The sequence below is a fragment of the Fundulus heteroclitus genome, chromosome 9 (assembly GCF_011125445.2).
Source record: "Fundulus heteroclitus isolate FHET01 chromosome 9, MU-UCD_Fhet_4.1, whole genome shotgun sequence".
In the NCBI taxonomy this organism is placed as follows: Eukaryota; Metazoa; Chordata; class Actinopteri; order Cyprinodontiformes; family Fundulidae; genus Fundulus; species Fundulus heteroclitus.
In genome coordinates, this window is record NC_046369.1 from 7,092,658 (window position 1) to 7,108,139 (window position 15,482).

The 15,482-nt window shown below is 39.9% G+C and overlaps 1 protein-coding gene across 3 annotated transcripts in view; it reads right to left on the reverse strand.

The window, feature by feature from the left end:
• Positions 1 to 15,482, reverse strand: part of pde4ba (phosphodiesterase 4B, cAMP-specific a) — a 220,438-nt gene that overhangs the window by 20,280 nt on the left and 184,676 nt on the right. For all 3 annotated transcript variants that reach the window (XM_036140926.1, XM_036140927.1, XM_036140925.1), the window contains one exon: positions 2,877 to 2,989. In XM_036140926.1, coding sequence (XP_035996819.1) covers positions 2,877 to 2,989 — 113 coding nt within the window. The remainder of the gene's footprint in view (positions 1 to 2,876; positions 2,990 to 15,482) is intronic.

The window sequence follows — 15,482 nt, forward strand, 5'->3', positions numbered from 1 at the left end:
AAAGTGCAGCAAAATTATACACAACTACTATAGTATCCTATTTAATCGCCTCATTGCTGGCTACAATACCGGCTCTTATGTCTGTTTTTTACAGCAACATATAGAAAGCTATAAAGTTCTGACTGTGTCTTACCCCAAAACACCGTAGCTTTATTTTGGTTTTATTTTCATTCAGCTACAATCTTCAATAAACTCACATGTTACTTCTTTTGATAAAGGTATCATGGCAGGCCGTTAGTAAAGAGCTAGGCAAATGTTGGGTTCAATTCTCTTGGGTTTCATATGATAATTTGGCTCGTAACACACCTTACAGCGGTTCCTGTTAATTGCGTGTGGAAACAGCTGACTGGAGAGTGGAGCTATTGGGTCATAAAACTTTAGCGCTTTCCTTTGAACGGCATAAAACTGACTGACTAGTGATGCAGAGTCGCTCTGGGTAGCCCCCCCTCCGTACAGACAGGTGTCTAAGCACAGAGACGAGCCGGAGGCAAAGCACAGACATACAGGGAGGAACACCAACCAATACAGTCTCTCTTCCAGTGTGAACAAAAAGGATTTCGGATTGTCTGCAAACCAGATTTTTTCTGCTTTTTCATCTCCTGTCCACACACAAGTTGAGTTTTTAATAAAAGAAACAAGCTGAAAAGAAATGGGAGTTTATTTGTTGAAACAATGACGAACGTCTACTTTGCACATGCCAACTCGGGCTTTCTGTGCTAGAAATCACACAGCATCCAAGTCATTTATGTGGGTTGTTTTACATTAGCCTTGGTTGGTCTTTCTTCTATTGCCATTAAACCTCATGTGTAGAATAAAGACATCACTGGGTGATAAGAACAATAAATTATGTCAAACAAAACAAACTACAACTGTTTGGGGAGAATCTGTAGCCTTGCATGTTTTTAGCCATGTTCAAGATAAGAGTCTTTAAATTTTAATTAGGTGCACAATATCTCAAAACCACACTTTCAAGACTGAAGTATTAAAATAATAAAGGAAAACTAGTTATTGTAAATTCCTACTTTCCATGCAATACTATATTCAGTCTATATTCAATCACCCAGTAGAGTCTCACAGTAGGACATGCTCCCATCTGACATTTTATAGTGATGCTAAATCTCAAAAAGAGTTGGAAGCATTGCAGTGATAAGAGACTGGTGAGGAAAATGTGGATTTATTGCAACTGATATCTCAATATTTAACAACGATACAGGAAATTACATGATTTTTTGATATTGTTCAGCCATGATCTTATTGTGGTTAATGTTGACGTCATCTCCAGCTACTGCAGTGTTTTTGATTGGAACCTGCAAACAGTGCGGACTATTTTTTTTCACAAAACAGAGAAAGACTGATAAAACAAAAAATCTGAAGTGATATTCCAGGGGCCTTAGACTGTCAGGGAAATACAAGTTTCATTAAAATCAACATAATAAATCTGAAGTATAGTTCTGAAAGCCGCACACCCAGGGATAAAGCAGATGATTGTTAAAAAACGCCAAAAGGCGACTACATCATAAAAGATTTTTACTACGCCTTCATCGCATTTCAGAAATGTAAATTGTGGTGAGACTAAAACATCAGCACGATTTTGATTAAGTTTCAAATTTTACAATGATTATGGCCACAAAAGTTCTAATGACAAAGTTTTATACAGGGAAACTGGACATTCTGCTTAATAAATATTAATATCTCTGATAACTTCCTTAACTTCAAAGGGGGAATCCGGAAGTTTCCCATCCACCATTAACGGCCCAACTTGCAACACAGCTAGTGGGCCGCAGGAAAAGCCTTTAGTGGATGCAAGCGTGAATTGATTAAGATGTGCAAACCACTAAAACAGAATACGACGAACTACGTACTTATCACTTGAATAAAGATAAAATACTGTGAATATCATTTTAAGGCATTGTTTTGCGGCTGCTATTTGAGAAGTTTTATATTGACAAGTCGGATTCAGGGCAACAAAGAGAAAAGGGTATTCCTCTAACCTGTTATTCTGGTAACATACTTGACAATAATTACTCCTAAAAAATTAAGTAATTTCATCGTTTTGCGGGTAGCTTTGTATCTAAAAGTTGGGCCCATTTAGCATAAAGGTTTTCCTCTGTTGAGCCCATCAAAGACAATCTGAATCTGAAACAGTTTTTAAAATGCTGCTCAATAAACCCAGCAAAGCAATTACAACAGCGCAAACCCCAACGTATGCAGAGGAGTCCATCTGCAGGCAAATGAACTTAAGATCCTGACTTTTAAACCTTATTATCCTATATCAGGTTGAATCACAAATCTGAGTAAAAAGGTTATGAGGTTACTTATATAAAGAAACAGGAACTGAAGCTTAATGCACATCACACTGAATCAATGATGCAGAGGACCCAGCGGACGGTGAAAACAAGTTTGACAGGAAACATGCACCGAGAGCCACAGTAGACCAACATAATAACAACCCTTGTGTAACTACCTCTGTGGAAATCTGGACATATTAAAGAACTTAACGAAGCTTCATGTTGGTTTAGGAAATGGTTAGCAGTAAGAAACACGCATACATGCAGGCAGCTTTTAAAACCCGGTGGTAAAGGCTGCAGCCCCCTAGGTGCAACCAGTGCCCTGCTTTTCAGCAATCTGCACAAGGGTAGTCCTGCTAGAAAACGTCTGACCTCGCTTGGGTCATGCATTCAGCTACAGAATCTTTGGATTGGATTCATTATGCTTCTCGCAGGGTAAATCCTTGCTCAAATTTAAGCAGTCTAAAAGCTGACCTTCAATTCAAGAGCAACAAGTGGTTAATTTTCTTTAACTATGATAAAGCCTTCAGCCTTGCGCTCTTCAGATGCAAAAACAGAAGACACAGTGAAAAACGTGGCCTCTCTTACCTTATTGGAGGCCATGTCGCTGACAGACCGGTAGGTCTGGATGGTCTCCAGCTGGTCAAGACACCAGTCCAGCTCCTCCATTGTCTCCATTGCCAGCTTCTGGTACGCCTCATCTGTCAAACACCCGGCACACAGAGACACACTGTCAGGAGAGACGGCGTACACGGAGCCCGAGTGTTGCCCGGCCGCTCCCAGGCGACATGCACCCAGAGGTCCCGCTGCGGGGCTCTGCTGCGGCGGCGGCTGCTGTAGCTGTGCCACCCGGCTGCAGCGCTCCTTCATCATGAGGAGGTGCAGCTGTGGCGAGCTGGTGGAACTCGCAGCTGTCGACAGAGCAGAGGAAAGCTATGGCCCCGACCTCGCTCTGTCAGACACCCAAATTTCTCTGTGCGTAAGCCTGTCACACATTCACCCCCCCCCCCTGCCCCCACCTCCTAAATCTGAGATCTTAGGCTGATTTGCATAATGTCAGCCCCCCACCACCCCAGGAAACCAGATACCCCCCACCTTTTTCCATTGCCACACACAGACACACTCCACCCCAGCTCACAGGAAGCCAACACACATGCACACACTTTTTTGCGGGTATTTTTTTCAAGTTTGAGTTTTTGCTTTAGCTGGAATCACATACAAGTACTATGAAAAAGTGTCTCCCCCCCCCCCCCCAAAAAAAAAAAAGGTGAATGTTCAGTGATTCAGATTCTGAACTAATTCTAACATCAAGCTGAGATCGACCTAGAAAATATAAAAGTCTGTTCTCAAATGATTTATATAGGAAAAAAAATCTGTCCAAACCAGCCTGGCCCAATTTAGAGAATAAATTCTAATTAATTCTCTAAACCAATTTTTTTGTGCCATGGCTGCAACAAGTGCCATCAGGTGTTTGCAATAGCTGCCATTTTACATCTCTTGGCAAAATTGTTTGAATCCAGCCCCGTTGAACAGTCTGTTTAAGGACACATCATGAATTTAAATTTAGGTGCAGACTTTGACTAGGCCCCTCCTCCTCTGTGTTGTAGCCATTCAGAGGTGGACTTGCTGGTGTGTTTAGGATCTTTGTCCTCCTGCATAAACTAGGTGCGTTGTGTTTAAGGTATTGTACAAACGTTTCTGCAAAGGATCAGAATTCATTGTTCCAAATATTAAAAGTCTCCGAGGTCCTGAAGCAACAAAGCAGCCCCAGACCATCGCACTATCCCCGCTGTGTTTCACTGTCGGTATGAGGAGAGCTTCCTGAAAGGTGGGGTAATTTTAAACCAGATCTCCTGGGAAGCGCACGTACCAAAACGTTTCACTTGTGTCTCGTCAGTCCACAAAATATTTTCTAAAGGGCTCTGGGGATCACGGAGATCTTTTTATAAATGTGAGATTGGCCTGCATGTATATTTGCTTTGGAGCTCCTCTGTCGATGTCAGTTTGGCTCAGTTTCTTTATTAATGTTGAACCAAGAACATTGACCTTAGGAAGGCATGCAGAGCTTTACATGATGTTCTGTGTTCCTTTCTGACTCCTGGATGAGTTGTTGACTTGCTCTTGGAGTAATTTTCATAGGCCAGATAATATCTCAGTGTGGTTTGCTGGAATCCTGAGGCTTAAAACGACTTTGTAACCTACTCCACCATCCTCAGGGATGTCAGTGGCTTTTTTTTTTTTTGTCAAGTGTTTTTGAAATTCCTTAGATGGAGGACACGATTTTGACATCTTTAAGCCTACTTCATGTTGTCAGACAGGTTCTAATTTGATTTCTTAATTACTTTTCAGATTGCATAAAACAGTTTTGAAATGGAATAATTTTGCAACTGTGTTTCATATTTATTTAAGTTATATTTAATTATAATCCATGTGAAGATCTGAAACATTTATGTACAACAGAAATGCTAAATCAGAGAACATGTGCGGGGAGTGGTGAAGTAATTTTTCACTGCATGTCAGTGTAATAATGTTTGCTATTCTTGCTGTTAGAAAGCTTATAATTGGGGAATGTTTTTGCTGTGGATTTCAGCAACCATTTGTAGCTGCAGTATATGATATACACCCATGACAGAGTAACATGATGTCCTAAAAAGCTGCTCTGAAAATATAAAAACAAAGTTGTCTGGTAGAGTGAATGTCTGACCATAGCCAAGATGCAATCCCAGACTAAACCTGCAGGCATCACACGCTGCAGGAAAATTTCACACTCCTACCTTTGGTTTAACAACATTTAGTTGAAACATTTTTGGTTTAAAACTAAGAGAAACTGGAAATATTCACATTTTTTTGGGATTTATGCGAATAAAGACCACAAAGAGTGTTAGTTACTGATATGGTTGTCTGTGATCTTTTTAATAAGCTCATTGCCCTAGTCTTAAAGAAACAAAAATCAATGACATGATCTACTTACTTTTAGTTTAAAGTAAAATCAGGGCAGTCAAACTTTTTTAAAGTAGCAGGCCGCACGCTTTCAAGTAGGAGGGTGTAATGATGTAATAATTTTGAAAAATAGACTCTCCCTGATATATTTTGGAAGCTTTCAAGACAGGTGATTATTTAAACAATAGAGTCAGAGTGCATGTTTCAAATTCAATAAAAGGCAAAAAATGTGAATGATCAGTTCTTCAAAAACATTTCTTTTTTATCATTATTCTTAAAACATTATTTTTTCACATGATATGTTATCATGTTTTAACAAGGTAAGGTAATCTCCATTTGCATTAAAGTTGTTTAATTTGAATTACTAGCACCACATAAAACAGATCAGATTAGGTGAGCTCTATTCATCTTATTATTATTATTCACAGTTCTGTTCTAAAAATGATCGTAACATTTCTTCACGAACAAAGTCGAATTTTTATGATAAAAATACAAGGTTGGAATTTGAAATTAAATTTACATGTTGAATTTATTTCAGTCATATCGCTCTTTTCGAAATCTCTTATCTCAGTTTAATTTCACTTGCACTTATCACACACACATGATATCATATCATCGGCGAGGATTCTAGAGACGAACACAAAATGCATCCCCTGAAAAACTTTGATAATTTGCTGCTGTAATATTACATTTTATTATATGTAATATATTATAGGTTTTTCAGAATAAAAAGCTAACAGATGTGCATAATCAAAAAATATCAGAAATATAATTATAGAGCATTCAGTATTGTAAGAAAGCCCACGCTGTTTCTGGATAAATACATTAATGTATGAGTTAAGTTCTATTCCGTTTTATGCCTCTTTCCTTGTAAGTTTGAAATGTCCCATGCTCCTGAATGCACCATAGATTTCTGACGCTCGTGAATGCATCACACTGGTCTATGAACGCGGTGCTGGGCACGTTTGATCTTCCGCTTAAAAAGCTTTGCATTTTCAAAACTCACGTCAGCTCTCACGGTTTTATTGCACTTTTCGGCATAACACTGGTCTGTGTTTTGATCGGAAAAGTAGCATCTCGGTTGGAACAAGGAACCCAATCACTCGTTGATGTTGCTCTCAGTGGAGACAGATGCTAAGCTGATTTTTGGGATGTATAATCGGGGAAAAGTAGGCGGCGGCAGGAGCTGCTATAGACGGCGATTTGCCGCCGTTGACCGGCTACTTTTGACTGCCCTGTAAAATGAAAATAATTTTCATCTGTTATCTTCATTACCTCCAAGCAGTGCATTTTATAGGCTTTACCTTTGTTGTAAGCGATGGAAAAGTTTTTTTTTTTTCCCCCATTCACTTTTTATTGAAAAGGATGAAAAACATTACAATCTGTTCTGACACACAAAACAAGCCCTTTTCTTGATTATTCATACAACAGAAAATACAACATGGTGGCGTTAACTGGGAGCTGCAGGTACCTTTTACATATTCAGTAAGAAAAACAAATATCTTATTTTCCAATTTCAGAAGGTCAATACAGAACCTCTATATAGTTAGGATCCAAGAATTATACAAAATCACTTTGAAAGGGGGATACAGACCTGATCCATTTTTACAAATATTATTAAAAAGAAATTCTGTCTGGGTTCTTTTCCAGTCTAAACATATGTAAAACTTTACAGCAACACGTGGGGGAGGGACAGCACTGTGTTACTCAAGATCCCTTACAGCCAGAGAAAATTTTCATTTAACTGTAGGAATGTTATGATGAAATGTTTTAGCAGTACACAATAACTTTATAAAACCTCAATAAACCCTTAATACTGGTGACAAGCTTTTGCGTCCCATACCAACATGTGAAGGAGAAATGTTTTTAAAACCCTATCATGGTCAATTAAGCTAAAGAACAAAAAAATAGAAATAACCCCTTTAGCACTTTACTCTAAAATGTTATTTCAATCCTTTTCCTTTAGTTAAACCGGTTTTCTGAAAACTACAACCATAACTCCAAGTTGCAGACAGTGTGTAGGAAAGCAAGGAGGTTAGCCGTTGGGTTGAAGGAACACACACACACACACACACACACACACACACACACACACACACACACACACACACACACACACCCACACGCTTACATCTGACCCCAGCGTTGTTTATACTCCAGGTCTCCTAGCTGCAGAGCACAACACAGCAGCCGGGCTGGACTGCGGCGACCTTAGCGCAGCCGTGTAGAATCTGTCCCGTACTCTGATCTCCTTGCCATCAAAGACACGAGCCTGTTTGCTCTCCCAAACACGAGAGGCACCTGGCACTCTGCCTGCTGCCCTGCCTGGTTCTGATCAGGGCACTGCGAAAAGGAGAGGCAGCTTGTGTATATGTGCATGTGTTTACTTTAACACCACCAGCCTCTGATGTTCAAATGGTTTACACCTATTTGAGATATTGCTTTCCAGCATTTCCAACATCTTTGAGGTGGTTTATTTTTTAAAGATCATAGGGTCATTCGAAAATAGTTTTGTCTGAATTTTCAAAAGGACAGAAGAGTTTGATATTTTTTGCTGCTCTTTTTCATACCTAACTAAAACCATTAAATTCAGACTATTGTAACTTGCATAATTTGTAGGTATTTTAATAAAAGTGTCTAGTTGGTTTAGGTAACTAAGTGCAGAAACCAATACAGACCCTGGTTGTGTTTTTAAATCACACTGCTGACAACTTTTAGGGCTGCAGCACTTCTTGAAAGTCAAAAGTCTGACCTGCAGATTTCTCTGCAGTACAAAACAAATACATGAATAAATAAAAATAATTGACTTTCTGCATGTATTTCAAAGTTTTTATTTTATTTAAGTTTTGTATTAATGAAAAAAAAACTGGTTTTCTCAACAACAAAAGAAGCACAACGTTACAGAGCCATCTAGATCCGAACAGCTGAGATACTGCAAATACATGTTGGAGGTGATGGGGGAGGGGCATCTATAAATAATATCCAGCTAAAAGAATTACAGCATAATTCATTTATCTCTTTAGAAGACAGACTACAGGTCACTGCCGCTTTTTGTTTTACCACACCCAAAAACGTGGAAGGGCACAATATCAAAATATATTCATATTTTCTACAAGATCATTTAGGAATACGTTAAAATGGCGTGCCCCTTCACATTTGAAAGGAAAAAACAACAACTTTGATTTACAGCAATGAAAGGTAAGGAAAATATCCAAAGTTCATCAGGAGTGGCACCTTTTTGGTCAAGTAGTTTTTGCAAAAAAACGTTTACTTTAAGGGCTTTTGTGAAAAGCTTTAAAAGGTGGGATGGATTATTGTGGAGGGCAGTGTAATCTAGAGTCCTACAGCTGTTATTTTAAACAAACTATTGGCTGACTCAAAGAACAGGACAATGGGCTGAAGGCGTTTTGTCACAACTACTGAACTGAACATTTGGCGGTGTAGAAGGAGGTCTGTGGGATCTGACAGCTTTTAAGAAGGCATTGGACAATTGGAACAGCACATTTAAGCTGGTTTTAACTTTAGGGAAACAGTTACACCCAGTTATTGAAAATTAATTGGAAACTGCCGCTGCACATAAAGATCAAGCCGATTCTCAGCTGGTAAAACACAAAGGCCTTTAAACAAGCGAAATCCCATTGTGTCTCAACCAGAAGGGGGCTTTCACGCCTTGATTTAATACTTTTCCAATCAGATGAACTAAACGAAATCATGTCCACATGATGAACACATACGAAGGCCCCGCCGGTACCAGACTTGGGATAGCGGAGGGGATTTCCACCGCCCCCGGCCCGACACAAGGACCTTTCTGATCAGCACTCAGACCTACAGTGAGCGTCCCGCTGGGCCAGGCAGGAAACCCACACACAAACACATGTACAGTCCACACACACACAGACTCATACATCTGCTGAAAGGTCTCATTACTGTGTAAACGCACACACAGACATGTACTTTCCAGCTGGGAGAGGCAGTGCCAACGGACTGCAGAGGCAGGGAGGCGAAGAAGGGATATGAGGTCAGGGCTCTGTTTCAGTTTCCATTTGTTTCACTAACTGGATAAAATTATTAGAAATACCCACACACAAAAAAAAAAAAAACATTTCTGATAACTATCAGCAACATGCATATATGTTCAGTAGCCAAGATTAAGATTAGCGGAAAACCGTAGGTTATAATTTAAAAAAGCATACTGAAAATAAAATAAGCACCAGAACGGTTCTCAATAAATGCAGTAAATTAACAGTATCTGCTGTCATTTTTTCTCTAATCCTTTAGCACATTATAAGCTTTCTCTTTTACATTTGAATGTGTTTAAATCCAGTTAAGTTCTGCCTTTGTCACAAAGGAAGACTGAAAGATCTGTTGCAAATCACGTCAGAAGCATTGAGCTTTGAACAACTTGACAGATTTTAATGAGACATCAGCTATTTATGCTGTTGGGAAAGAAACACGCTTACACTGGTGGAGAAGTGGGAACAAATTCAGAGTACAGTTAAAAAGAGACAAGAAGACCTTTCTTCACTTTTTTTTGTATTCTCCAGTTTGTGCTCTTTCATCTAAATTACATTTACACCGACTTAAAATCTATCTTGAAATCTTTCATTTTCATTTTCATCATGTTACATCACACAGTTTTCTTCCCCCCCTTGAACCTGTTTTAGATCACTAGTGAATCGATATCAATCGATATCAATAGATTTGAAAAAAGGTTTGAATGAAATTATCCTGTGCTCTTTAACAGCACAGTTGGACGGTTGCCTATTTGACGTTTGGTGCCTTTTGAGTTTGTGGGGCTTTAACCGTAGGCAATAAATACCTCAAACTGTTTTGACGAGTCCATTTCACACGTTTAAGCTGTGTGAGGCCGTTGGCGTGCAGTAAAGTCATCGGCATGTTTAAGAAACCAGTTTAAATGACGCTCGACTGGTAAGTTAAAAGGGGAGAAAAAAAATCCCCCGCCCGTACATGATCAACTGCCTGAATTGTTGATACAAGGGAGGATGAATGCAGGCTTTTATGTTGTTCAGGCTATGTTCACCTGAATGTGGCAGCTGAATTTAAGACTCATGGGACCTGGCAACGTTTTTTTTCCCAATCTGTTATTATTCAGTTTCAGTCAACCTGTGAACGGTGCGGTCTATCGGTGCTGCAGCCCACTCACAGCTCGACACGTTGTGCGTTGAGAGAGGCTGTTCCACATAACTTGGACATACAGCGTGTTTACTTAAATCACTCTTCTATCTTGTATTGCTCATTCGCCTCTGACATCATTTGGTCCACACAACTGCCACTCGCAGGATATTATCTCATTTTCAGATCGATCTACGTAAAGCCGAGAGGGTTGCGAATCAAAGCAGATCAGCAGTTTCTGAAGTACTCAGACGAGCCCGTCTGACACCAACGACCATGACACATTCAGAGCCCCTTTCTCTCCCAGTCTGACGCTCTGCAAGCGAAGATGTTTGAATGCAGTAATTTGCTACCACGTTATTGGGCGACTCAGTACTTGAGGTAAAAAAATGTATTGAACAGGTATGCATAGTAAAGTGTCTTATGAGCGTGTTTGTAACATATTGTGTGGCCTTACTGTTCGGTGTGAGCGTGCGTGTAAATGGTTGTGCGTTCCCCTGTGACTGATCCTGCTTCCAGCCCATTTACCCAACAAGCCCTCCACCCTGCAAGGACTAAGCAAACATTTTATTTCTTCAAAACTGATTTTGATAGCATATTGCTCAGTTTGTCAATGCTTTATATATTTAGATTTGCTCACTTCCTGAGAACTGCTTGCTATTTTACTAGAATGTCTAACGCCAGGCCCATATTAAGACAATGTGGTGCCCCTGGGCACTATACCTCAAAGCCCCCCCCCCCCCCCCCCCCCCCCCTTACCCGTGGTGTCTTCCGGTCAAAAACATCAGACATAATCAAGGGGATTTCTGTAATGTAATTTACTGTTTACTAACTTACACAACTACATGTAGGCATATGAGCAGTGAGCAATATTCAAATATCTAATTTTAAAATGTTGAAATCAAAAAAATCTTGATTTATCATTTATTATTATTGTGACATCAGTGTTCACAAAACGAATAATACATGGTCTTTCAACAATTTCAAGTAAATAATATACAAATTAATGAAAAATATATTTTTAAAGCATGTGTCATGTGGTGCCCCCTCCCCCCCTCCCCCATGGTTGGTGCCCCTGGGCACTGGCCCTTATGGATAAACCGGCCCTGATAACGCAGACATTTTCACTGCTACATTCAGGATTTTGGATCCAAAACATCATGGAGAAGACTTCAAATCCGCACGGGATTGTGAACGTGACACAAATGCATGTCCCTAACCCCCGAGAGGCCCGTTGTTGCCTCCATCACTTACACTTACATCCTGCTTGTGATGCGACAGTCAGTACAGACTTAGGGGGAGCCAAATCTAGAATTTGGTTGCATTGTTTAATTATAAGCAGAGATGGCCTACAGGCACAGGCAAGCAAACATGTCATAGTAACAAAGGCATTTGGTTGCATTGTTTAATTATAAGCAGAGATGGCCTACAGGCACAGGCAAGCAAACATGTTCATAAAGTAAAAAGGCATCAACAGGGGGAAAGCCTCATCTATATCCCCCGTCACAAGTTTCTGCATTTAATAACTGACCTTTTGCAGGTGTTTGCAGGCTCACGGGCCACATCTTGGTTGAACCGGCATCAAACGGACCACACTGTTCAACAGAAAACCCAATTTTGACCTGTGTGGTGAATGGCAGCAATACCCGAAATAAGGCGTGAGACAGCTGTTGCTTTACAAGAAACGGAGAATGGTTTGATCTGAAAGCGGCGGTGAGGTTGCGCAACACTCTCCGACAAAAGGCCAGATGTCTGTAAGGTAAGGCAAGTTAAAGTAAAACGTGACATCACCTGCTCAGACCTTACACTTTTTCTAGAGTTGTAAGAAAGAAGCGTGGGCGGAGGCGATAAGTACTGTTGTTTTACGAGATCTGACACCCCCCCCCCCATATATTCAATTAGACGAAACATTTATGCACAAAGGTTCTGAGAAGCAACCAAATGACGTTTGTGAGTCTGTGCTTAGTTACCACTCATTTATCTGATTTACAAGGATATGGAATGATGTGTCAATAGATGGCATCAGGAACGTGTTGTTTTGTGGTTGCGAATAAATAGCAGGAGTGAGGGAAATAATGGCTCCACATGCTGTTGTAATGGAGTAAAGGGATTCAGATAAAAGCTTGTAATGACTGCATCTATTGTTCTGGGATGTAGTGCTGGTGCAACACGCTGGTGGCTCTTTCATGTGGTGACCCTGCAAAAGCAGCACAGAAACGCACTGAAGGCATGAAGTCACGCAATAAGATTTTTATTTTAGCAAAAGAACATGCCGTCGTATTTGACTCCGTTTAAAGGCTACCAGTTTATAAGCTTTAGTAGTGCCTTCATCTCACAGCAGCTCTCCTGTCTAGGCTACTGCCTAAAGTTTTTTGCATATAAAGACGTCTACTTTAGCCAAACTGAATTAATTTACTCTCTGCTGTTTTTTTCCTCGCCCCTTTTCTCTCTGTGACAGTTATTTTTATACAAATGTTTGCCAGGAACAATACTTTCCCCAATTTCCCAGCATTCCTCTAATTTGTTCAGTCTCAGCAAACAGAGAGAAAACTGAGATTGAGTCAAATTACAGTGACAAGAAGTGTTATATGCAGGAAATGTTCAGAGCTGTTTGCATCGAATACAGTGACGTGCCTGCTGTAGCAAAAGAGAGGCATTTGGTTGAAGTGTGACTTGGTAAAAGATAAGTCATCCTGTTTCACACCTATGCGATTTTGTGTCTTACTTGTGGCTCCTCTGCTAACATTCGTCCTGACATGAAACTGACAGCTAAACATCTAACAACAAGCACAGATCTCAGCTAAAAAAAAAAAAAAAAAAACGTGCATTCTCACGTACAGCAATTTCTACCCCTGAACAGCTCACTCCAACTTGTTCTTACTATTCTTACAGTGGGTTTAAAAACAAAACACTGAGATCTATGTATCTGAACAGAGACAGTACTGATAGCAGATCACTTTGCAAACCATTAGAATAACAGCAAAATTGTCCAATTCCAGGAGATGTTGCATATTTTCGATTCAAGTATGTTGGCAGATATTTCTTTTTAGATCAATACGTACCGCAGAAACTAATATTTTGATATTGTGGATTTAGCTTCACAGATCCCATTTAATGTGGTACTTTTTTGTACAAATACATATTTAATAATATGCAATGGATAATAATGTAAAAAAAAAAATCAAATTAGAATCATAATCAGTTCCTCTCAGGAGTAAAGATGCACAAATTAGCCTTTAACAGCTGCTACTTATTTTTCAGTTTTCAGCAAAGTCTGTTTTTTGCCATCTCTGCATTTCTTTCTAAGTACTCTACCAGATACATATTCATTTGTATAAAATGTGTTACATGTAATCTAGTAATGACAATAAAAGTCAAAAATGCAGTGCTCGTTTCTCTGTAAAAGTTGTAGTTTTGAATCCCACCGAAAACTAAGCGCAATAAGATTATTGATTCACTCATATCTATGTATCCAAGTATACACTCACAGGCTATTTTATTATACTTGTTTAATTTCTTGTAATGGACATAACAAATTAGCTAATGAACCTAGCTAGATTTATTTAGCCTGGACCGACTGTCAGAAAGGGAGAAAAAGTGGATTTAGCTGCCGGAAAGGCTAGTCGGAGTATTTCAGACTCTGCTGATCTACTGCGATGATGGAAAGGCAACGGTTGTTAAGAAAACCTCCTCGTTGAAACTAAAGCATGTGGAATAGCATTGCTTAATGCATCTCGAAGCAGATAGGCTACAGCAGCAAAAGAGCAGAGCGGTCTCTCCCCCGTCTCTGCAAAGAACAGAAAATGTATGGCGTAAACAGCATGAAGGCGTGGATACATCCTCCCTTGTATCAACAGTTCAGGCTGATGATGATGGTATAATGGTGTGGGGGACGTTTCCCTTAGTACTGAGATCCAGAGGCAATCTCAATGTTTGTCCCTAACCAAGTCCATTCCTTTATGAGTGCAGTATTGTACAAATTGTGACAGCTACTTCCAGGACGATATTGCAACATCGCACAGAGCGTTGTGGTTTTTAGAAGTTCACTGTACTCCAATGATGTACAAACTAAACAAATCCCAACCTAAGAGAGAACATTTGGTATGTGCTTTGCATGACGGATGACAAAGCTGTAGCAACTGTGAGATTCTTTCATGTCAATATGGGACAGAATCTCAGAGGAAGGTTTTTAACACTGAATCTAAGCCAGTAATAAATCAAGGTTCTGAAACCAAAGGGGGTCCAACTCGGTGACAGCAAGTTGTACCTAATAAAGTGGCTGGTATCTGTACATGTTTGATAGCTTTTTTGTGCTTTGCTGAGATACTTTAAAAAAGCAAAACAAAATGGAAAGTGGGGAAAGTAAAAGGCTTAAAGTATTGCTGAACAGGATCTGAATGGTAACGGTTAATTTTATATGTAGCGATAGTAGTTTTTAAGCTTATAACCTTCAAAAAGCCTAAAAAATCAGAACAGAAAAAGTTGGAAAAAAAGTCAAGTGGCAAACTAGAAAACTGTGTGCAACGTTTAAGGATGTTAGGGCAGCTGGACGTGGGCAAAAGGGTTTCACCGAGAGTTAATGCTCAGCTCCAGCCTATGCTAGAATCTTCAAATGTTTTGACTTATCAGAATCAGATTCTATTCCTATATCCATTTTTATTGTTGTAAAATTATCTGTCCATTGAAAACATTTTTCCTTTTGCCAGCGAATGCTTATTAACGCATTCTCACTGGTTTAATAACAGACTTTAAAGGGTTACTTCATCAGCACACGCAGATAGGGAACGACCCATTTGTGATGTAAATGTGAGGAGCTTAGTGTGATGATCGCATTTTGTTCGGAGACGGTCTGACACCACAGAGTCTGAAGGTTCACTGAGGCCTAAGGCATGCATCTCTGGGCGTTACATGCAGTTCCTGCTGATATCTGGATGGTCATCATGTGCTGATGGAAAAACTAAGTTTTGGCTCTTCATCTCTTTCTCCCTCTGATAACACAGACGTCACTGAGGCTCTTTGACCTATCAGCAACGGTACTCAGAGGACCTGGTGAGTGTAAAGCTGTCCTTGAGCTGTTATCCTCCCCCGCCCCCCCCAACTGTCTTCATTCTGACAAACTCC